The sequence below is a fragment of the Ammospiza nelsoni genome, chromosome 10 (genome assembly GCF_027579445.1).
Source record: "Ammospiza nelsoni isolate bAmmNel1 chromosome 10, bAmmNel1.pri, whole genome shotgun sequence".
NCBI lineage: Eukaryota > Metazoa > Chordata > Aves > Passeriformes > Passerellidae > Ammospiza > Ammospiza nelsoni.
In genome coordinates, this window is record NC_080642.1 from 6,849,324 (window position 1) to 6,872,032 (window position 22,709).

The following is a 22,709-nucleotide window of genomic DNA, read 5'->3' on the forward strand; positions in this document are numbered from 1 at the left end:
GATTAATAATCCTCAAATAACGTGTCCTCTAGAATGCTGTTGTTGCCGATTTTCATGTTGGTTCTCGTCCCGTACCAAATGCATGAGGGTACCGGTGCTGTTTAACTCCTGCCAGCCCGCGGCGCTGTCACCGTGCGGGCTCTGACCGAGCGCGGTGCTGGGGGGGATCCCCGGGGATGATCCCGGTGCCGCCCGGGCTCTGCCCCCGGCCCTGCCCGGCTCCATTTCGCGAACTGCCCGCGCTCAAGATGGCGCCGGCCGCCCTCAGCCCGCACTGAACATGGCGGTGCGGGCGCGGAGCGGGGTCATAGGCGGAGGAAAGGGAAGTGACGCCCCCCGTCCCGGCGGCGGCGGTGACGGGCACGGCCGGGGCCAGCGGGGCTCCGTGAGGGACAGAGGCCGGGACCGGGAGCTCAGTGAGTGACTGGGGCTGTGCCAGGTCTCCGTGAGAGACTGGGGCGAGCGGGGCTTTCGTGAGGGACAGGGGCTGAGCCGGGGCTCCGTGCGGGACCGGAGCTGAGCGGGGTTCCATGTGGGAGCGGGGCCGAGCCAGAGCTCCGTGAAGGACCGGGGCTGAGCTGGGGTTCCATGAGGGACCAGGGCCGAGCCAGAGCTCCGTGAGAGAGCACGGCTGAGTGAGGCACCATGAGGGGCTGAGGCCGCCGCTGCCCCTCGGCCTGACCGCACCGAGCGAGGCTCCGGGAGGGAGCGGGGCCCCGGGAGGGAGCGGGGCCCGTCCTCCATGGCTAGCGGGACAGCGCTGAGCCGCGGGCGGTTCAGCCGTGTTTGACGAGGGGAAAGCCTCGTGTTTCCGGGACAGATAGCACCGGATCTGTTCGAACCTGCCCCCGAGTTTCGTCAGCTGCTCTTGGCGCTTGTGGTGAGGAGAGGAGTGCAGAGCAAACAGCTCAAACTGAGCTTACTGCCCTTTGGAGTTTAGAGCTTTGATTTGGGGCTTCAGGCGTTTTTGTTTTGTTTTGTTTTGTTTCCTAATGGCTGTGTGAGCAGTGTATGAGTTTTAATGAGCTAGGTGTACGGAGTGTTTGGTCACTTGATGCACCTTTCCTTGCAGCTGCAGCATGGCAGAAGCCTCTGTCTCTCCACTGAAGCACTTTGTGCTGGCCAAAAAGACCATCACTGCCATCTTCGACCGGCTGCTGGAGTATGTCACTGAGGGAGCAGCGTTTGTGGAAGGTGAGCTTTCCCCGTCAACACGAGGGCCTTGTCCTTTGTTCTGAGTATATTTTATTGCAGTGTAATGTACCTTATGCTAGCTGTTACTATGCTGTTTGTATAAATGCGCACTTTCAGAAATAGTCACATTTTTCATTTGACACTGGGGATTTTTTCATCTTGTGCTGGAAGGAATGCCTGGCATTGCTACATACCTGAAAAGCTGATTAACTCCCTTGCATTGGCAGCTTGGTCTCTTTTCCATGAGGGTGAAAGCTTAACCACTCTGGCCTGACAGTTCTGTGGCGGTTTCTTTTGCACATAAGGAGGGACAAACAGGTTCTCCCATTTTCCAGCAGGAAGGTGCATCAGTGATGCAAAGCAGGGAACCACTGGTCACACCCTCAGAGGGTTTAGCAGTGTGGAATGTGTGTGGCCACACAGAGCTGGTTGCTCATCATCCCCAGTGAGCCCTGTGGGGGCAAGACAGCCCAGCTTAGCTGGTGTATCCATGGGAGGTCCTGGCTTTCCTTTCTGAAGGAAGCAGGAGTCCCAAGGAACTGGGCACATGAGCCCATCAGGCTGTGTTCACAGGGTTAGTCGATCAGAGGTTGGGTTGGCAATTGATATGAAGTGATTTATGTGGTGATTTCACCTTGCTTGTGGCAGAGCTGTCAAATGATAAGGGCAGGTATCAATGGCTGTAGTGAGGTTTTTCTTGTTTTATCACTGTAATTAAAATTTGCAGTTGACATGTTAAGTACTGATTACTTACACCTTGTGCTCTGTATGTGATTGCTTTTGTTTTTCCTTTCTGTGTGTAGCCACATACAAGAACCCAGAGCTTGACCATATAGCAACAGAAGATGAACTAGCAAAAATACAAGCATATAAAAACAAGCTGGCAGTCATTGGAGAGGTGCTCTCAAGGAGACACATGAAAGTGGCATTTTTTGGCAGGTAATGAACGAAATTGCCAGTACTTAATTTCTTTTTTTTTTTTTGACTTAGGAAGGTCAGAGGTTGTCCTGTTCTCCAGAATAGCTTTGGGTTTTTTAAGGTGGTGGTTTTGTTTAATTTTTTGTTGTTGTGGTTATTCTGGACTGTTCCTACTTAGGATTTTTTTTTGTATTTGATCAGAAGTGCTGAAGAACTAAACTTGGAGCTGTTCATGCTTCTATCTATAAGCAGCTGAAAAGAAACAGAGATAGTTTTCTGGTTGGTTGTGACATCAATCTGATAGATCTGTGTGATGATTTTAAGGATAGCAGTAACAATATGGTCTGCTAGTCCACTTTGCTTCAGAGAATTGATTTTTCTGTCCTTACATTTAAACATATTTTTGGAGTGTGAATCTTCATGGTTCTAAAAATTCTGTGATAGTATTGGGAAAAACTTGTACAACTGTGGTCTTGCCTTCATTTTTGCTAAAAGTAGTTTAGTTATTAAAAAAAAAAACACTATAAAAAGTTTTGGAATAAAGAAATTAGTTATATCTCAGGCTTGATATTTCAAAAAGTTAGAAGTTCAGTGCAAGCTGTGATGTGTGATGAAAGTTTCCCTTCTGCAAAGGGGAAAAATTTCTGAGCAGGACAGAAGAGAGCTCAACTCTCCCTCTGGCATTTTGAATAAATTTGTGAACTGTTGTTCAGTGAGCACTGAACTTTTTCTGGAAGTAGTTCAAAAATGAGTAACAGTTCATGCTGTTGTGTAATGGTTAAACCTCAGATATTTCTGGGTGAGGGGTAGAGGCTCAGTGCAGAGTAGGACACTGCTGAGGACTGAAAGTTGTTGCAGAAGGGGGAGTTGGTGACCAGTTCCCCTGAACGAGCACTCCCCACTCTCCTGGCTGGAGCTCTGTACCCAAACCAGCCTGTGAATTCAGTTCAGCACAAAGGTGTGTTCAGTGCTGCTGTGCTCTGCTCAAAGTACTTTTGTTTTCTATCCCTCTAGAACAAGCAGTGGGAAAAGTTCAGTCATTAATGCAATGCTGTGGGACAAGGTACTTCCCAGTGGGATTGGCCATACAACAAACTGCTTCCTCAGTGTGGAAGGGACTGATGGAGATAAGGCTTATCTGATGACAGAAGGATCAGATGAAAAGAAGAGTGTCAAGGTACATTTCTTGGATGATTTTGTGCCAATTTTCACAGGAACTGACTCTCACTGGGTCTTTTTGTTAACAGTTTGAAGTCCAACGGAAGTATAAGGCTCTCTCATTCCGCATTTTAAAGTTCTTATTTAGGAGGGAAGAGCAAACTAATGAAGGTGCTCTGCTGCACAATTTTCTTGGCTGTTCTAGAGAAACAGCTAAAGTGTGTTGTTTCACTGTAACATAGCATGTGTTGAGTGATTTATTTTTATAGGACTCAGTAAGTCCTGTTACTGATTAAGGATTTGGAATGTGCCCTTCATTTGGACTGGTGGTGCTCACCTTAGTGAACTGCATACTCTGATTTGTTAAACCTCTGAGGCAAATTCACGATGATGCTCAGTAGCACACAGTCCAGCCCTGTAGGGAACATCTGTGGCTCAACAGAAACTCTGGTCTGAGTTTCAAGGCACAGCTTCTTCTTTAGATGCTGGTGAGTTGAAGAGCTTGAAGAAAAAAATCACAGCTATTCACCAGAACAAAGTATGAACTCTGCTACCCTCTTCAAGGTAGATCCTGTCCAAGTTTGCTTGAGAACTGAGTTTGGTTGCTTTGCAGACTTGTTTGAGGTGCACATTCACGTTGGTGTTCTCTGTAATGCTCTCTCCAGACCGTCAATCAGCTGGCTCACGCACTCCACATGGATAAGGATTTGAAGGCTGGCTGTCTCGTCCATGTCTTCTGGCCCAAGTCCAAGTGTGCCCTGCTGAGAGATGATTTGGTTATAGTGGACAGGTATCTCTTGTGTTTTAGTAAATATTTTCTTAAGGGTATTAGCCATTACAATGTTTAGAAAAGAGATTGGTTTAGATTCAAAATCTTGAAAGGCTTTTTTGTTTGAAAGGACAGAGTTTGTTCTTTTGTATGTACTGCTTGTCATCGCCCTCCTGATTGTGCCCTTGTAGAAGTTGGAACAGACAAGTATCTTGTGACTGAGCTGAAAAAGGTTTGGCTGAGGATACTCTACCTTTAAAACAAGCACTATGGAAGCATGAATAGGGTTGTTGCAGCAACAACCTTTTGCCCATTTCCTTTCTTGAAATGCTTCAGACTGATCATGTGAAGTATAAACAATGTGGACTTCATCTTTAAAAGCTTCTGATAGGAGTTGCAGTGCCTACATACCAAAGTAATGGGTGACCTCAAAATGTGATTTTGGCTATGTCAGCTGTGTGTGCCCTGTGTTAGGCTGGCATTTCCTCTGTGTTGATGTGTTTAAGGAATTCTGGAAGTGGTTGTTTTGTCCATGCTAAATGCCCTTATTTCTGGCCACTGCATTATAATCTACAGTAGCTTTTCAAACCTTCAGGTCATCTGTACCTGATGTGTAAATCAATAAATAGTGAATTTGAGAGTAATTCACACAGGTGTCTGTGACTTTTTAAGTATGATTTCTTCAAGAAAACAAAACTCAGAATGTATTCTAATAAATTGCAGTGGTTTTTGTTCCATCTCTGTCTTGTACATTGGAATCACTGGGAGTCTGTTATTATTTCCTTGGTTTCATGATCTTGGATCTGTACAGCCTCTTCTGCTAAAGGGGAAAGAAAAGAATATATTTTGAGAGAGCAGGTACTTGAAAAGAGCAAATCATCCTTTCACTGTTAAATTGAGAAAATTTCAACCACTATTATTTTATGAACTATGGTATCTTCTGATTAAAATTAGGATCTGAGGAGGGGAACCATTGTGTGAGGCTCTCTGGGTTTCTGATGGACTGCCTTTCACTTCACTTGGCAGTTAATTATGTGTGCATACTTACTAATCAGAAATTGCATTTTGGAATGAATAGGTAGTGTAATGATCAAGTGTCTGATAAATTCTAGATGGTAATTGGCTTGTGCAGTGCTTATCTTAAGTTTGAGGTAGGCATCAGCCTTGAGATACAAACCTCTGTGATTTCTTGTGAGGCCCTTAGGCATTTCCACTCTATTTGTATCAGTTTATAAAAATAAACGACTTCTTTGTTGTGTGAATAAGAGTTTGTGTTTCTTGTTCTCAACAGCCCTGGCACAGATGTCACTACAGAACTGGACAGCTGGATTGATAAGTTCTGCTTGGATGCTGATGTGTTTGTCTTGGTTGCCAATTCTGAATCAACTCTCATGAACACGGTATGATGTGCAATGATTTTCTGCTCCTTCTTCATTTAAATATTCAGCAGTTCCAAAAGCAGAATAGCTGAGAGCTTTACAGAAGGTGAATCACTGCACATAGGACTTGTGAATAGGACTTGGGGGTGGGAGGCAAGAAATAATGTGTATCCCTCACTCGGGAACAGAGAACAAAATTTAAATTTCTGACTGGCTTGGCCTTCTCTGCCTTGAGTGTCATGATTGTCTTTTCCAGTTCAGTTGTGTTTTTGATAGATGGATGGTGGAATGCTTGTCTTGTCTTGCAGTTTGTTGGTATTTGTTACCAACAAAAGAAGACACTTGTGGACTGAAGACACTTGTATTATCAATGAAATTAAGGAGTGTTTAATATCCAGAAATGCTCCATAAATTCAGTAAAATACACAAACTGGGTGAAAGGAGTTGAGTTCCTGTCTCGTTCCTCTCTCAGGAGAGGGTGAATTCCCCTGGCACACCTCGTGTTGAGGATGAGTGCTGCAGGGAACCCTCAGTGGGCTGTGTTTCTTCTGAAGAAGGTGTGAGCAACAAGGGTTCTGTGCAGTGTGGAGAGCTGAAGATATTTTAATGTCTTTGTTCTCTAAAGCCTTGTTTCAGGAGAGAGAAGGGTTCTCTGAACCTTGCAGCCTAAATATTGTAGGACTTGTAAGAGGAGGGGAATATTTAAGGTGGCCAGAGCAACTGTTCCAATAATCAAAATACAAGACCAGAAATTTGGTGTAATTTTGTAGTGGTCTCCAGTTTTGACTAAACTAAGTGTTGTGGATGCTGACAATAGAAGGTTTCTAAGTTACTGCAAGTGTGACTGCCAGAATGCAGAGTGATACTACTGAGGGAATTCCTGATGATTTTTATTAAGCCCACTGCAGACAAAATCATATGCTCTGGTTTTTCTGAGGATGGTTCTCACCTGAAAGGTCTGAACTTTCTAACTGTTGAGACCGTTTTTAATACAATAAAGAACTGAGTGTGCAAAGACAGTATTTCTTTGCATTCTCATTTACAGTATTTCTTTGCATCCTCAAATTAGAGTAGTTTAGTAGAAGTATAAGAATGCAAGTTTAAAAACTTTGCATTCCATTGTCTGAGCTGAGTCCACAAGGAGTCAAATACAAGAGATGTAATTTAGAAGAAAAATAAAATCCTTAAAACATTCCAGACAAAGAGGATTTGACACAAATGTGACCATATCTTCTCTGTTGTGCATGAGTGACACTTTTAGGTTTTTAGTATGGACAAAACCTGTAAGTTGTTTACATTGTGTATAACACAGCTGCTGGGGTCTTTTAATTAAAGGAAAAAGAAAAATTATTTCAGTGAACATCTCACTGCTATATAGATAACGTAAGTTATCCTGCAGATAAAGCTTTTGACAACTAAAAAGTTCTCATCCCCCTTAAGCATTGTTTTTGCCTCTTACCATAACAAATTTGATAATACTTGGCATTATTCTGCCACACTACCAGAGATTTTTTTGGTGAAAACATGTCTTCTACTGTTCCCTCATAAATTCTCCTCAGACCAAGTTCTGATTTCTGCAGCAGTGATCTGGATTGCACATGCCTATTCCCAGCTGATGGAGAATCATGGGTCTCCAGTGCTGTGTCCAGGATATGCTGTGGTGTCCTGCTGGAAAAGTTTATGGCAGCACAGAGATCTCTTCTGTTTCAGCTTTGCTGAGTGGGGACTCCCTCCATCACGACTTACCCATTATGGCTCTGTTAACAGCAATAATGGGTGGTAGGTGCAGCCAGGAGACCTAAGTACACTTAATTTTGTTAAATTAAGACATTCTTCAATGAGGTTTTTTTCTGTGTCTCAACCATATGTCCTCATGCAGGAAATGTTATTTCTCTGTAGCTCAAGCTGATGTTGCCTAGCTGAGGAATAGTTAGATGTTGTATTATCTGGATAGAGAACCAGATTTAACAGGGTTAGCAGGAGCATCTTGGTAATTCAGGTAAGGGAGACTTCATTGTTTTAGTCAGGCATCAGTAGTTTTTGGACTATTTTTGGGAAGTTTTCTTAGTTTATATTTTTACCAATTTTTAGAGAAAGTTGCAGTGTCTTTGACTAGCACTGGCATCCGTTTTAAGACATTTGATGACCTTTGAACTACCCTAAGCCTGTTATGTGCTGAATATCTGTGGGCTTGTATACTGATGAATTCTTTATAAACTTCTAAAAAGCTGGATAAACTTCAGAGTCTGTTACAGAAGAATGCATGACTCTAGTTTGGATGTCTGGGAAATTTTCTGTTTGTGCTTTAATTCTTAGGAGAAACATTTTTTCCATAAAGTGAACGAACGACTTTCCAAGCCAAACATCTTCATCCTCAATAACAGATGGGATGCTTCTGCATCAGAGCCAGAGTACATGGAAGATGTGAGTGAATTGATGGCTCTTACATGGATTGACAGTTAATTAATATGTATTAATATGGAAACACTAGCTCTGTCTTATTAATAAAAGGCTAAGTTATATGGTCAGAAAAAGGAAATAACCTATTCCTCATTCAAAGCTAAAAGTAACTTGCAATTCAAATGACTGTTATGCAGGCAATTAATAAAATGGGAGACTTCTTTAGAACCTTTTTCCTCCACAGTTAAGGTTGTTTTTTAATCTTATTTGTATTACATTTTGTTTCTGCAGTGATAATGCAGCCTGAGGGCACAATTTATACATTTATACCTGCATAGAGTAGCTGGGAAGGTGCAGTGTTAGGTGGGAACAGTTTGGATCTTCAGATCTTGCCAACAGCAGCCAGCTTGCAGTGAGAATTATTTCTCCATGTATGGGGAATGAAGGGTTTACCCCAGAAACTGCCTGAGATCTCTGACTTACGTAAATGCAGTTGTACAAGGAGGTATTGCTGTGTCCAGGCCTGTTTAAAGGAGTAAAAGCAGCTGCTGCTTCTGCAGGGTTGGCAGGCATCTGCTCTCAGAGGGTGGCTCAGCATCTGTTTCTGCTCTGATGTTTGATGTGCTCACTCTCAGCTCAGGCTTTGCCTTTGTTCATGAGCTTTGTTCCTTTCCGTAGGTGCGGAGGCAGCACATGGAGCGCTGTCTGACCTTCCTGGTCGATGAGCTCAAAGTTATTGATCCTGTGGAGGCAAGGAATCGCATCTTCTTCGTTTCAGCAAAAGAAGTTCTGAGTGCCAGGACACAGAAGGCCCAAGGAATGCCAGAGAGTGGTGTGTAGCAGCTCCTGCTTTTCCTCAAATACAGAAAAACACTATAAAACGTAATAAATACATTTAAGATGCTGTCCCTGCTCTGAGGTACTGCTGTCTCCCTTATAGTGTGTTGTTTCACAGGTGGAGCACTTGCTGAAGGATTTCAAACAAGATTCCAAGAATTTCAGCATTTTGAGCAGATATTTGAGGTATTTATGATGGGCTTTCTAAACTGCCTGGTTTTTGTTGTAAAGGTAGCTTTTCCTTATGCTTACCTTAATTATACTGAGCATTATCCATATTAGCAAGTGGAGGAGTATAATGTATTTAAACCATCTGCAGCTTTGCCTTTTCTGTGGGTTCTGTTCATACCTTCTCACCTTGAGTAGCAGGTAGTTGTTGGAAAGGAGAATTATATAAGTGAGGAAAGGGAACAAAACTCTCAGCTCATCTTCTGAGATCTCAGGACTAATATAGTCTGTGTAAGAAGAAATTATGGTCTTGAAACGTGTGTATCACTTACAGCCACATGCTGGTGAATGTTTGCAGTAAGAAGTTTAGTTTCATCAATGTAAATCTAAAAATATACTTTGATTTCTGAAGCCAGAGTTTTGAATTTATCACCATTATGTACCTCTTATCTCTGTTGTTCTGATCATTAACACTCTCCTTGCATCCTTTGTGCTGTACAGAATCCACCCTTCCACCTCAGTTGAGCCATATTCATGGCTGGAGTTCAGTTTCTACAGAAATAGGACTGGCTAGACAGTTGAGTGGTTTCTTTATTATAGGATCCATTTTACTTACTAAATTTAAGAACTTTAATTAACTAAAGCCATTCTTGGATATCTTAAGGAAGCCTCTTGGGTACCCATCAATGGTTTTGTATATGAGTATTTAAAAAAAATCAAACTGCCTCTGAAAAGTCTTTGTTCTTGCATTACAACAAACCATTTAACCTTAGCAGAACTGAATTATGTAATGATGTGTGTATATGAGAAAGGCTTTAAAATAATAGCTTGATTTGGTCTTGCATAAGCAAGAAAATGTCAGACTAAATTTAATCCTTATCCACATTCTTCTGATAGGTGACTGAAGTGTTGAAATGATGGGTGCAGGGTGCTGGCAGGGCCTGGCTGCATGAGACATGACATTTCTTGTGTCTCTAGCTGTAGTCAAACATGCATGTTTTTTGCAATTTTTGTCCTCAGAACCATAATAGGAAACTTTAAGCCAGCAGGAAAAAAGTGGAAATTGAGCTTCTAAATCAGTTATTGTTCTTTGTTGTATTTTGTCATCTGCTGTACCCAAAGCTTTTTTGACAAAATCTCTTATAATTACAGTTAAGCACTCAGCATTTAGAATATTTCAATATGAAGATGGATGATGACTTATTAAATGATGTGATGCTGTGAGTGCTCAGCACATCTGTAAATCAGATGTCACAGACTCAAGTTGGCCACCACAATTAGAAGTATCTGTCACAGGATCACAGCCATGACAAGTTTCTGTGGCACAAGGAACAATTCTGTGACAGCACTGCATGGCCTTAAATCAACCTTTTTTCTTTTTTCCCAGTGTGTTACATTTGCTGCACACCTGACTCCAACAGTGAGAGTGGATTCTGTAGTGTCTTTCCTTGCTCAGCTGTGTTTTGTAAAATCATTATTAATGGCTTTGAATAGGGGTGTGATCCCATAATTTAGAGAATGACAACTGTGCTGAATTAAGATTGCCAAAGCAGTTTAAATTTTGAGCACTTGCTGTTGCAGCCTCTTTCACATTCCGGTTTTTGTGGCAGTTTTCTAAGTTACAATGGCAGTTTATGTGCTTTTAAAGCAAGGCTGAGACTGAAATGGTTTACCAGGTCTGAAGTTTTCAGTCCTAATACTCAAATTACTGTCACCTGAGCTGATAAAGTAGCTGACACCAGCATGCTGTTGTCATCAGTTCTGCCCACCAGCTCTGGGCTCTGTATTAATGAGGAATCTCTGACTGCAGGGAGAACTTTCTGTGTGAAATCCTCACTGATCCCCTCCCTTGTGCACTGCCAGAGCAAACTCAGATGCTGTGCAGCCCTGAGTACAGCCTAAGCACTTTGCATTTACTCCTGACAGGAGCTGCAAGTCCCAGCACTGGGGTTACATTGCAGTGTGTGAAAAGGAAGGGATGAGAGCACAGATGCTTCTGTCTGTCCTCATCAAACACTGACTCCTCCCCTCCCTCAGTCTGTCTTGCCTTTAGCTCCTTGTCCTGTGCAGGTGCCCTCCTCAGACTTCCCAAACTTCTCTCAGTAATCTGTCACCTCACAGACCTGTCCACATGTGCCTTGTTCCCCCTGGCTGTGCCTGCTGGGTTTGCTTCTCCTGGATTCTCTCACCCTGCTTTTATCATCACTAAAATTGGACAGCTTTTCCCTCTTCTCCATATGGGCTGAGAAGAGGAACTGTTACTTCTGCAGTACTTCCACATTCCTGATTTTAGTATCAGTTCCCTGGTGGGAAAGCCTGTTCATTGCAGGCCTGAAATGAGCTCAGTATAGATAGAATCTTTTAAAAAATAAATCTAGAAACATCCCCCCAGTGCTAGTTAATTGTGATATGGGAAAAACTTGGACTAATTTTGGAAAGCTTGTAGGGTTTATATAGACTTTAGTGTGAGGGCAAAAACCATTCTGAAACTAGATGAAACATGTTTGTCTGCAAAGCACAGGACGGTTGAAGTTGCTAAAAAAAAAACCTGGTGCAGGCATTACTAGAAACAATTGTAAGCAGTGGGAAAATTAAGATTTTAGAGATTCATGTAGTAGCTTTAAAAAGTGATGCTACTGTGTCAGCTGTATTGCAACAAAGGAAAGGAGAGAGGCAGTCTTAAAGTATTGAAATCTTGGATCAGTGCTGGATTTTTGTGTTAGGGAATAATAGAGAGTGGTCAGTGTATTTCCTGAAATTTTACACCGAGGTACACAGAATGCCTTATTAAAACAGCAAAGAAATGCCTGGGCCCTGCCCTGTGTGCAGTAGTGCCTAGAGGATATCCTAGATAAAACCAGCCCCACCACGCCTAAGGCTGGGGTGCTTCTCAAGTTTCTCAGAAGTGCTGGCAGCAGAATTGGTATGGGAAGCAGTGGAGGAGGGAGGAGGGTGGAAGAGAACTCCTGGCTGGCAGAACTCCAGAACACCCCAGAACTCCTGGGGTGAGACAGCCCTGCAGAGCCCTTCCCCAGCTCTGCCCAGGGATGGGGTACAGAACACTCTGGGCACTGACAGCTCTCCTGTGATGGAAGGTAACTGGTTTTGCTTAGACTGTTGAAACAGTTCGTCTTGGTTTCAGTGAATACTTCTGTACAGACTAACAGCCAAACTGCTGCTGTCCCCCACTTATCTTTCCCCACTGTTTAACTAACCTTTGTGTTTTTCCTAGTGCTCTAACTTGGATTTTCTGATTGTGTTGTGAGTGATTGTCATCCTTTTACCTACCACATACTAATGTTGGGGAGAAGACTCTGCTCTGTGCCTAGTCTAGCTCTTACAATGTGCTGATATTTGAAAAACTCTGGCCTTTCATTGCTGATTTCTAGATCTGCTTCGTCGAGGAACAGGGACTGTTTTCTCCACTTTGTTTATTTTGTTTTCATCTATTATTTTTAGATAGCTGAGATTTGTAATTACAGCATATGCTAAGATAATAGGCAAGTTTTCTAAAAGCCATCCAAACCTGTGGTATGAAAGGTGAATCCACAGATGGAGAACAATTTAAAAATCCCATTGATGTGGTTTAAGGAAGTCAGCTGCTTGCTTTCTTCCCCTCAAACAGAAGAGTTCTTCAGTCACTGTCCTGTATTTCTGAATTGCTATTCAATGTTGAAGATTGGTTAGAAATTGCATTGTTAGAGCATTTTCTGCTTACTCATTTAACACTTCAGTAATATACAAACAAACTGATACTTTAAGGACTACTTAAATTTTATTTATCCCATGAGAAAACCCTTGTTTCTTATTCCTAATTGTATATTTTGTTCCTGGATGATCAATATTGACATGACAATGTCAAATTCTATTGACAGAGTTACCTCTTGAAAGTAAGACTGTGTAGTGCAACAAATAAAACTAAAGCCAGACCATATTGCTAGCACTCATTTTTGACATTTGTAATTCCAAATAGATGGTTTTGAAAATTTCTTGAAGAGATAGATTTATCTTATGTATTCATCTGAGTTTTCTTTTTTTTCACATTATTAATTTATTTTAAAAGAATAAAAGCTATGCACATTACTGTGAATGGACACGAAGGCAGATTTGCTGCTGTAGATTCATTTAAGATTTCAGTTTCTGTTGTCTTTTAATTTCTTTATACTTTCTCCCTTTTTATTTCCCACTGGTTTAAGTTCATGGTAAAATTGGCAGCATGTGCTTTCTGACAGTGAAATTCCTGATGGTGTTGGCATGGAATTGCAGTAATGTGTTGTGGCTTGGGCCCCTCGCAGGAGTGTATCTCGCAGTCAGCCGTGAAAACCAAGTTTGAACAGCACACTATCAGAGCTAAACAGATAATAGATACTGTGAAAGACATTATGGACACCATAAACGTTGCAGCAGCAGAGAAAAGGTAGGTGGGGTGGAGGACTGGTTGGATTTGGTTTGTCCAGATCATCTGAGGAGCCATTTCTGGGCTGGTGATTTTCTTGGGCCATTATGGACTTTAAAATCCACTTTTTCTGCTTGGTAAGAAACAGACAATTTCCCTGGTATGTCAATATGTCAGTCTTACCATTGTTCACTTGCCCATTCAGTTCTGTTCTTGGTCTGTGATTTCTGTACAGGGATCTTGGTTTACTTTGGTGTTCTTTGTTACTGATTTGCAATCTGTGTGTTTTCAAACCTTTTTTTCAGAAATAGTTAAAATGTTAAGTTTTTCTAGTGATATGCAGCATTTCAGAGATGATGTTCGGGCCTACTTTACTTTCTTTAACAGTTACAGTGAAGAATAAAAATGGAAGGATATAGATGCTTTAATTTGCAAGTGATTAGAATACTGTAAGGAATGAGATGAGCCCAGGCTAACAGAGGCTTGGCCTCTGGCCCTTTCCAGATTGCATCCTTAAATATCCTTATTCTCTCTTCACTCATGTAATCCTTTAGTGCTAATGATAGCAGCTCATCTGTTCTGTCTGGTAGCTTCATGTAGCTTCATGTATCCTTTGAGGTTTGCATATGTGTGCAGTTTTTCCTCACTTTTGTTGCCACCTTGTGTCTCTTGTACACAGTGAACTTGCTGTCACGATTAATGCTTCCCATCAATCTCCTTCCTGCCTGTCAATAATGTGTCTTTGTGTTTCAACAGACTTCACTGTGCTGTCAAACACACTCATCTCCCTGAATATGTCAATTTTTACAGACTGCCTGTTTACATACTGACTTGTCTCACGTTGTCAGATCCCATGAAAACACGCTGTGAAGTGTTTGAAAATATTCTGATATTCTGCTTCTTTCTGTCAATTGACTTAACCAAAATGTCTGTGGTGATGCCTCTTAGTTTGAATTGCTATTTGTTGTTTCTGGTGGCCCTTCAAGAGGAAATTGCTCCAGGTTTTCAGGGATTTTTGCTTAAGTGATAGGTCAAGGAATTCTAAAGAGACTTGTTTGTGACAAGGTTGGTTTCTCCCACATCCCCTTTGCTTTGCAGGGTCATCAGGCCCACATCACTGTTAAGGAGTGGTTGAGTGCTGGTTGTGAGCAGAAGTTTGATCAGATTGACCCTTTTTTAAAATCAGATGAGTAATTAAAGGCCTCTAATTCCCCACACCTTTTTTAGTTGTAATTATGTGACAACACAGGCATGACAACTCTGACTCAAAATGCTGGTTTTGAGTTGTGTTTGCTCAGCACAGCCTTTGAATGCTCATGCACAGGGAGCTGCCATGTCCAGCCCTTCTTGGAGCAGTGCCTCTGCTTTGGGCAGCCAGTGTCATTGGGATCCCCCTGCCTGCTCAGAAACCATCAGCTGGCTGATCCTGGTTAAGGGCTCGTTTCTTTCCTGGGGGAATACATGGTGGTGATGGTGATTTCCTTTCTGCTGGGTTAGAGTCCAGTCCATGGAAGAGAGAGAAGATCAGAAGGACAGGCTGGACTTTGTGAGAAATCAGCTGAACATTTTGACAGAAGACACCAAGGAAAAGATCAAACGCGTTACTGAGGAAGTGGAAAACAAAGTAAGTCAAGGCAGTGGGAACAACTCCTCAGATCCAGGTGTTGCCTCCTCTCTCAGGCAGCTCCTTTTGCAGTCCACCCATCTCAGGAAATATGTTTGAAATGTCAGAACACTCCTTTTTCAATTAAAAGAAAAGAGAAAATGAAAGCTTAAAATGGCAATCTTTCCTGAGTGTCAGATGATTGAATGATTTCTTGGGACAGTTCATGCAGTTGTCTGTTCTCACTCTGTCTGGAAAAGGTAGCAGAAACATTTTATGCATTTCCTGTGTTCTTCCAGGTCTCCTCTGCCATGACTGACGAGATTTGCCGGCTTTCAGTTTTAGTTGATGAATTTTATTCTGATTTCCACCCTTCTCCTCAAGTATTGAAGCTCTATAAGACAGTAAGTTTTTTTGAATGGTTTGAAGCCAGACTCTTTGTCTTTCCCTTAATTTCTACTTCTGTATTTTCATAAATTGCTTAGATTTTATGTGACTTTGAGCATTGCAGGATTTTTGCTTGCTGACATGTGCATATCTCTACCCAAAACTTGAAAAGGTTGAAAATACTTTCTGCTTTGTTTTTGGAAAGAAATTAATTTTTTCAACATCTTTTTAGTAGTAGAATAGTTCCTAATTTCAAGTTTTCACTTCCAGCAAATAAGACTTTGCATAAATAATTTTCTTTACTCCTAAAATCAAATAGATCCAAAAATAAAATACTCAACACTTTTAATAAAAACTGGTTTGGGGGTTTTTAATTTTATGAATTCTTTCTCAAACGTAGTGCTTTAAGTTAAAGGACATATACCTATGTTTGCCCCTTGTGCCCAGACTTTGCTGGTGATGCTGACTGCCCTGGGGTCACAGAATGTTCTGAGGTGGAAGGGACTCACAAGGATCACTGAGTCCAGCCCTTACACAAATGGCTGATATGGGGATCAAACCCACAACTTTGGTGGTAACAGCACCATGCTCCAACCAGCTGAGCTCATCTCAGGCTGTTCCAGCCTGGCTGATCAGTCTCAGCCTGTTCCAGCCTGGCTGGTCACCTGGAGTGCTGCATTTTCAGGACAACCTGTGCTGGTTCACCTCACAGAGCATCCTGAGCAGGCCCCCGTGGGAGTTGGTGGGATGGGTTTGTCCCTGTGCAGAGCAGTGGAATTGGCTCCCATCAAATGACACAGTAAGGGCTTTGCAGGGCAGTAGGTAGTGGTTTGCTTTTCACTGTCACAGTGAAAAGTACAGACTTCTGTGCCTTTTTATGTTTACAGTCCTAGGGAAATCTTTCCTGTGTCTCTTTAGTTAGGTTTTCAGTCCCAGTGTGCAGTTGGAAAGCATGGTATTTTCATGGAAACATGCTTTTCTTCCCACTGTAAATAACAGTGCTTAGTGTGTAACATATTCCTGCCCCATCTAATGTAACTGATTGGCTAAACACAAACTGATGGGCTTGTGTTCTTTGTGGCACTTCAGGAGCTGAACAAACACATAGAAGATGGTTTGGGGAAGAACCTGGCTGAGCGCTGCTCCACTGAAGTCAACCAGTCAATGCACCAGTCCCAGCAGGAGATGATTGGTAGGAGGAGGGAGGAGGAATGGTAACACTTCACATTTAAAGGAACACAATCTAGGAAAATTCAGTTTTAAAAGAATTTTCCTGCTGATCATGCTTAACATTGATGCTATAAAGGGTAAAAGAAAAGTCATGATAGACCCGGACTGAGAGTTTAGCTCAGTCCCCTGTTTCTGATACTAACCAGTAACAGATGCTGGGGGAGAAGAATAATGAACCAGGGTAAATATAGCAATCCTTCTCCATTTTATGGACTTCTGAGCTGGTACACTGCATCTGGAGTAATGGCTTAAGCAAGTAGTAATGGACCTGTCCTTTGGAAGCTCATCTAATCCTTTTATAAACTCATTTAAAATTTGGCTTCAACGAGAGACACACCAAATACACTAATTATTAGAAAATGTTCCTGCAGTATAATGCTCTCCCTAGGTTCCTCCAGACCCAGAAAGCAAAACAGTTTATTTCACAAAGGATTTGTGCACTCCCCCCTTTTTTTGTTTTCTTTTTAAGTAGTAACTTTATTGCACATCCATCTCTATTGGTCTGTTCCTGGTAATGAAAGATTCAGAGAGAGATCATGAAATTACATGAACTTTTCCATCCTCTTATGTACTAGTATTGCCTTTTCTTTGTGGCACCATGGAACTGATGGATAAATTAAATTTTTTTCTTACTCCATCCCTATCTTTTGATCAGTGGTAGAGGTCTTTCAGTTTATTTAAGCCTTTTTTCCCAGCAGTGAGTTGATTTTCATGACTGTTTTCTTGTAGTGGAGCAGTAAATTCCCTCTCTGTTAGGGTCAATCCTGCTGAAGTGCCACTGATTTTACAAATAAATAAATAATGAACTGACCAGTTTAGATTCTCTGAATTGATAAAGCTGGTCAGCAGTGCAGAGATACTGTTTGTGAATATGCTCTTCTTCTAATGGTAACTCATCTTTACTGTTTGTTCTTATTTCTAGAAAATCTGAAACCATTGTTGCCTTCTAGTGTTCAGGATCAGCTCCACTTGCTAATTCCATGCAGGAAGTTTGATCTTAGCTATGATCTAAACTGTCATAGCCTGTGTGCAGATTTTCAAGAGGATATCATGTTCCACTTTTCTTTGGGATGGACTTCTCTTGTAAACCGTTTCTTGGGTCTTAAACAAGCTCAGAAAGTACTCCAGGGATTAACAGATCCAAACCTACATGTGAGTCCTTCAGAGCTTGGGCTGCTTTGTTTTACCTTGATGAGAGTATATTGATTTTTCCTCTGTGCCAATGCTATTTACACGCTTCCTGCTACCTTTCCCTAGATCCATTGTGTGAAATATTTTTGGTGTGGGTTATTTTTATTGGATTATATTCAGGGTTAGAATGGAACTGAAAACCTCTTTTAAACTGTAGCTGTTACACAAGTTGGTTTTCCCTTGGCTTGAACCCTTTGAGTAGCCTATTCCATTTGTAATATTTGGATCTTTAGGTCAGAACACAGACCCTTTTTCTCTCCTCAGGAGTTTTGTGCAGATTTCACTGCTGAAGGCTTTCCTTCAAGTAAATCAAAACCTGAATATATGAAAATAAACCCCATCTGTGTAGTTCCCTGATGCTTTTGACTCAGGCTGCCCTGTTCCCATTCTAGATCCCTCGTCCTTTAGCCAGCACCCCGTCTGCCACCAGCCTCCCCGCCTTAACTCCCGACAGCGTGCCCCAGGAGGAGTTCATGGTTCCCTTGGTGTTGAGTTTGGCCTCGCTGACATCCCGGACCTCCATGAGCATCATCATTGTTGGTGGAGTGGCAAGTAGCACATTTCCTGCTGGAAGGGGTGGCAGAGGCTGAGCTGCTCTGTCCTGCCTGGGGTGTAACACAGAGCGTGCCATGGACTTGACACTGGGCCAGATGAGCATGTGCAGTGCCCTGGATACCCACAGTCAGTTCACAGTCAGAAACCAGGCTAATCACTCTGAGGATAGCTGGGTGTATCCTCTGTGCCAGAAGTCTGTGTTCAATGCCTGAATTAAATGGTGATATGATGGTGCCTCCTTCACTTTGAATTTAGTTGGAGCTTTGCTTCTTCCTTCATGAAAGAGCAGCAATCTTCTGTAACCTGCACATTCTCTGTGCCATTGGGGACCAGCTCATGTGAATGTAGCTGTATTGCTCTGCAGTAATAATATGGAAAACACTTATTTTCTTAAACAAGTCCAGTGAAAGAGCTGTGCAGATGATTTTTAAAATATGGGCGAAGTTAGCTTTTATTCCATAGATCACCTTATTTAAGCTAATGAAGATTTTGTTTTTCAGATTTGGAAAACCGTAGGCTGGAAACTGATCTCGCTGTCGCTGAGCATGTACGGGCTGCTGTACCTGTATGAGAGGCTGACCTGGACCACGCGGGCCAAGGAGAGAGCCTTCAAGCAGCAGTTTGTCAGCTACGCCACCGAGAAGCTGCAGATGATCGTCAGCCTCACCAGCGCCAACTGCAGCCACCAGGTGCAGCAGTAAGTGTCACACGGGCTGCCCCTCACTGCTTCAGGCATTGTGGGCTTTGTGAGGTCCCCAGGACGAGGTGAGAGAGGAGAATTTGGCTCCATGTTCTCAGAAGGCTGATTTATTATTTTAGGATATTATATTATATTAAAAGAAATTACATACTAAAACTATACTATAGAAAGAGAAAGGATACATCAGAAGGCTAAACAAGAATGAGAATGAAAGCTTGTGACTGATTCCTCAGAGTCCAACACAGCTGAGGGTGATTGATTGGTTCCATGTGAATTGTTTTTAGTTAATGCCCAAAGGTAAACAATCTCCTGTTGGTAAACAATCTCCAGACCACATTCCAGAGCAATCAGATAATTATTGTGTACCTTTCTTTCCTGAGGCTTCTCACCTTCTCAGGAGAAAAAATCCTGGCAAAGGGATTTTTCAGGAAATATCATGGTGACAGGCCATTGTCACTGGCCCTGCCTGATGGCACCTCTAGTGTCACTTGGCACTTAGTGGGAGGGGGTTTGAAGAGTCTAAAATGCCTACCTGAAAAGGCACCTGCATCTGTGTGTGGCTGTGTGTGGTGCTCTGAAGATGCTGGCTCTTTGTCCAGCACCTTACAGTAGAGACATGAGAGATCATTTTAGTGGAGGCTGAGTTGCTCTGCCTTTGGAGTCCCTGGAAGGTTGAGCAGAGCTTCTGCCCCAGGGGCTGTTATGGGCAGGTTCTGAGCAGCCAGTCCTGGCTCTTCTGCACTGCAGGAGATGAATTTCACTTGCCTTTCTGAACTATTCCCTGAGCTACACAGGAGAGAGAGGTGTTCTGCACCCTGGGGGCTAGAGGGTGCTTTAGCAGCCTTAATTTTCTGAAATAATAATTCAGTCAAAACACATAGTTTCATAAAGAAGCTAAGGAAGACAATCAACCAGACATTACTTAGCAGAAACAGGTGGGAAAGTGTTTTGGAAAGAAAAATTACGGAATAGTAAGAAGTTTTGCTTCAGTAGAGGAAATAGATCCATCCCTGTATCCAGCAGCCCTGAGGACATGGAAGAGCTGCACTCAAACCAGTGCTCCAGTAGAGAGGAGAGGGTGCTTCATCTCCTGCATGAGAGCTTGGGTGCTGGGCCCAGGCTGGTTACTGGGTTTGTTTTCCCTTTGTGTGAGGTTGGGTGGGCAGGTCTGGAGCACTCCTCACCTGCACAGGGCTCACATTCCTGTGAGCAGGGCTCATTGTGGCACAGGGCACTGAGCTTGGCAGTGTGGGGCTGCTCTGGCACCTCCTGCCAGGGCCAGAGCCCCATCTCAGACCTGCACTTGTTAATGCTCTGTGGAAATGGCCAGGCATGGACTGAGGTGCGTTTGGTGTGTTCAGGGTTTCTTTTTCTAGTTTAAAAAGTACCCTGCTCTCCTGCTTTCTGTTCTGTACTCCCATACAGAAGGTTTGATTCCTGTGTTCTGCACACTGCAATGCCATGAGATTTTATTTCTTTTTTTTTAGCATTAACTTCTGTAAATCATGATTATAAACTTGTTCTTGCCTTAGGGAAATGGCCACTACTTTTGCTCGGCTGTGTCAGCAAGTGGATATTACTGAGAAAAACCTGGAAAAAGAAATAGCTAGGCTTTCCAAAGAAATAGATCAACTGGAGAGCATACAAAGCACCTCCAAGCAGCTGAGGTAAGTCTTGGTGTGGCTGACCACAAGCATCTCTCAGCCCTGCTGACTTCAGAGTGGTCAGTCTTGTGTCAGACTGGAGTTGAACTAGGTTAGTTCAGGTGCAGAAGGAGATGCAAAGATACCCTGAACAGCTCTGGGTATGTTAAATAAATGTGTGCTGCTGCCTCAGTGAATCAGCTAACCTCCAAAAATACTTTTTCTTAGATCATCTTTACCCTTGTCTCTCTTTACTGGGGGAGACAGGTGTTTGTTTCAGCAGAATTTGAGTCTCCTGTTGGTAACTTGAGGGTGGCACCTTCCCAAAGCCCCTCCCCAGAGCAGAGCAGAAGAGCAGCTGTGCTCTTTTGAGTCATCAGTGCAGTACTGATGGTGCCAGTGGTAGGTGTTTGCAGAGGAGCTTCCAGCAGTTGGTGGCTCAGGGCTTGGAAGGAGCCTCAGCTGTAGTTTACTGTTCTTTCCAGCCTCCTGAAAGGCTGCTGCCTGCTGGCCTTGGGCATCCACCCCTGATGGTGAACATCTGCCCCCACACACCCCTTCTAAAAACCTGCATTTACATTTTCTTAGTGTTGGGGGTGTGAGTAGATGAATAGAAATAAAACACTGATATTGATCCTGCCTTTGGGATGTTCAGGCACTGAAGTAAATCCCTTGCTTTTGTTTGTTTTACAGAAATAAAGCCATTCACCTCGAGAACGAACTAGATCGCTTCACAAAACATTTTCTTCAAAAGAGTAAATAAAACATCATTGTGAACCTTCCCGGTGCTCCTTTGTAGGGCAAAGTAGGAATTTTACATGTGACACTTCTATTCTATGAAAATGATTTATATTTTTAATGTTACTCTGGTGACAGTTGTTGTAAAACTTGGACTCTGATGGTGAACCAAACGGTAGAGTTGTGGTACTCTTGAGTGTTATGTTCATTTTGCAGATTTTGGGTTAAAAATTACCTTTAAACACTAAATTTTTTGGGCACTTGACAATAAAACCCCAAATCCTCACTGGTTTTCATGAGTATGTAGCAGTGGCAAGTCTCTCCTCCTGGCATCCAGGACCTCAGACAGGGAAAGAGCTTAGCCCAGTCTCCTGCTTTCAGCTGCTTAGGAATTGTCCAGGGATGGAGGGTGCTGGTTTTCCATGTGGATGTGACTTGGTTTAGTGAAGGGAAGTACAAACTGTGGCATGGGAAAGAAGTCCTGAGATGTTCAGAAAGCAGGTGCCAGTGTGCTGGGCAGCAGTTCCTCTTGAAAGGCAGCAAAGGTGAGGGTGAACTGCAATAAGGAAATGCGGAGGGCTCAGGGCTCCTCTGGCTCCAGCCTTGAGCCAGGAGGGCACTGATGCCATAAATGAACCTGTTCCTTGCAGTTGAGCAGTGCTGTGGTCCTCTGCCTGTGAGCACTGGCTGTAACCATGGTCAGGTGAGCTCAGGTGTGGCACAGCCCCCAGCTCACAGCCAGGCCCAGCAGGGTGTGCTGAGATGGTCTGGGCACGCTTGGTGCAGGTTGGCTCAGGGTGCCAGGAGGGACCTGGAGCTCCTGTTGCTGCATTCAGGGAGCAGGACATGGTGAAACCCCATCTCTCCCTTCCCAGCACCTCTGCTCACCTACAGCAAAGCCTCTTTAAAAACCTTCTGCAGTCATTCAACATCTACTTTTTTCTAACTAGACTTTTTAAAATTATTTTAAAAGAAAAGCCTTTGCAGAGTATTTATATATTTTTATGGCAGTGTTAATATTGACTAAGTTAAAGATTGAGCTCTAAGGTATAGGAGTTTGCCATTTCCAAGTAACTAAGGGCCGTCTCATCAGGAAATAGATGTAAGATGTAATGCTAGAGGCACTGAGGGAAGACAGCAGTTCCACCAGTGTGTTCAGGTGTTTGTTCTGACTGTGCATGGGGAGTCCTGGGGGTTTGAAGGAAAGTGTGGAATCCACCCCTGAGAAACAGCCCAACCTTGGTGTGGTGAGGGCAGAGCTGTGTATCAATGCTCTGTTTGTGGAGCATTTGTATTGACATTGTATCAAGATAAAACTTTCAATGCATGTGTTCTACAGTTATTTATTAAAAAAGTCCCACCCCTGTGCTCTAGTAAGTTCTTTGGCAGCTCTGTCCCAGGTGGAGGCTGCACATCACTCCCACAGGTACTGCAGATCCAGGA

At 43.0% G+C, this 22,709-nt stretch overlaps 1 protein-coding gene across 1 annotated transcript; it reads left to right on the top strand.

Annotated features, from left to right (window-relative positions):
* The first annotated feature begins 194 nt into the window (after nt 1–194).
* MFN1 (mitofusin 1) lies at nt 195–22,643 on the top strand. Its single transcript, XM_059479003.1, has 18 exons — nt 195–416; nt 1,073–1,194; nt 1,998–2,133; nt 3,127–3,289; nt 3,936–4,060; nt 5,331–5,439; nt 7,735–7,842; nt 8,497–8,650; nt 8,774–8,841; nt 13,119–13,240; nt 14,717–14,843; nt 15,122–15,226; nt 16,299–16,401; nt 17,362–17,591; nt 18,023–18,178; nt 18,686–18,882; nt 20,418–20,552; nt 21,222–22,643. Exons 2-18 carry the CDS (start codon nt 1,080–1,082, stop codon nt 21,289–21,291), a joined length of 2,223 nt encoding a protein of 740 aa, XP_059334986.1. The 5' UTR covers nt 195–416; nt 1,073–1,079; the 3' UTR covers nt 21,292–22,643.
* The last annotated feature ends 66 nt before the right edge of the window (nt 22,644–22,709 follow it).

Excerpts from the sequence above, each read along its gene's own strand:
- MFN1 (XM_059479003.1), top strand. The coding sequence starts at position 1,080 with ATGGCAGAAGCCTCTGTCTCTCCACTGAAGCACTTTGTGCTGGCCAAA. Across the intron at positions 5,440-7,734 it reads AATCAACTCTCATGAACACG|GAGAAACATTTTTTCCATAA; the intron begins GTATGATGTGCA and ends TTTAATTCTTAG. Across the intron at positions 14,844-15,121 it reads CTGAGGAAGTGGAAAACAAA|GTCTCCTCTGCCATGACTGA; the intron begins GTAAGTCAAGGC and ends GTGTTCTTCCAG.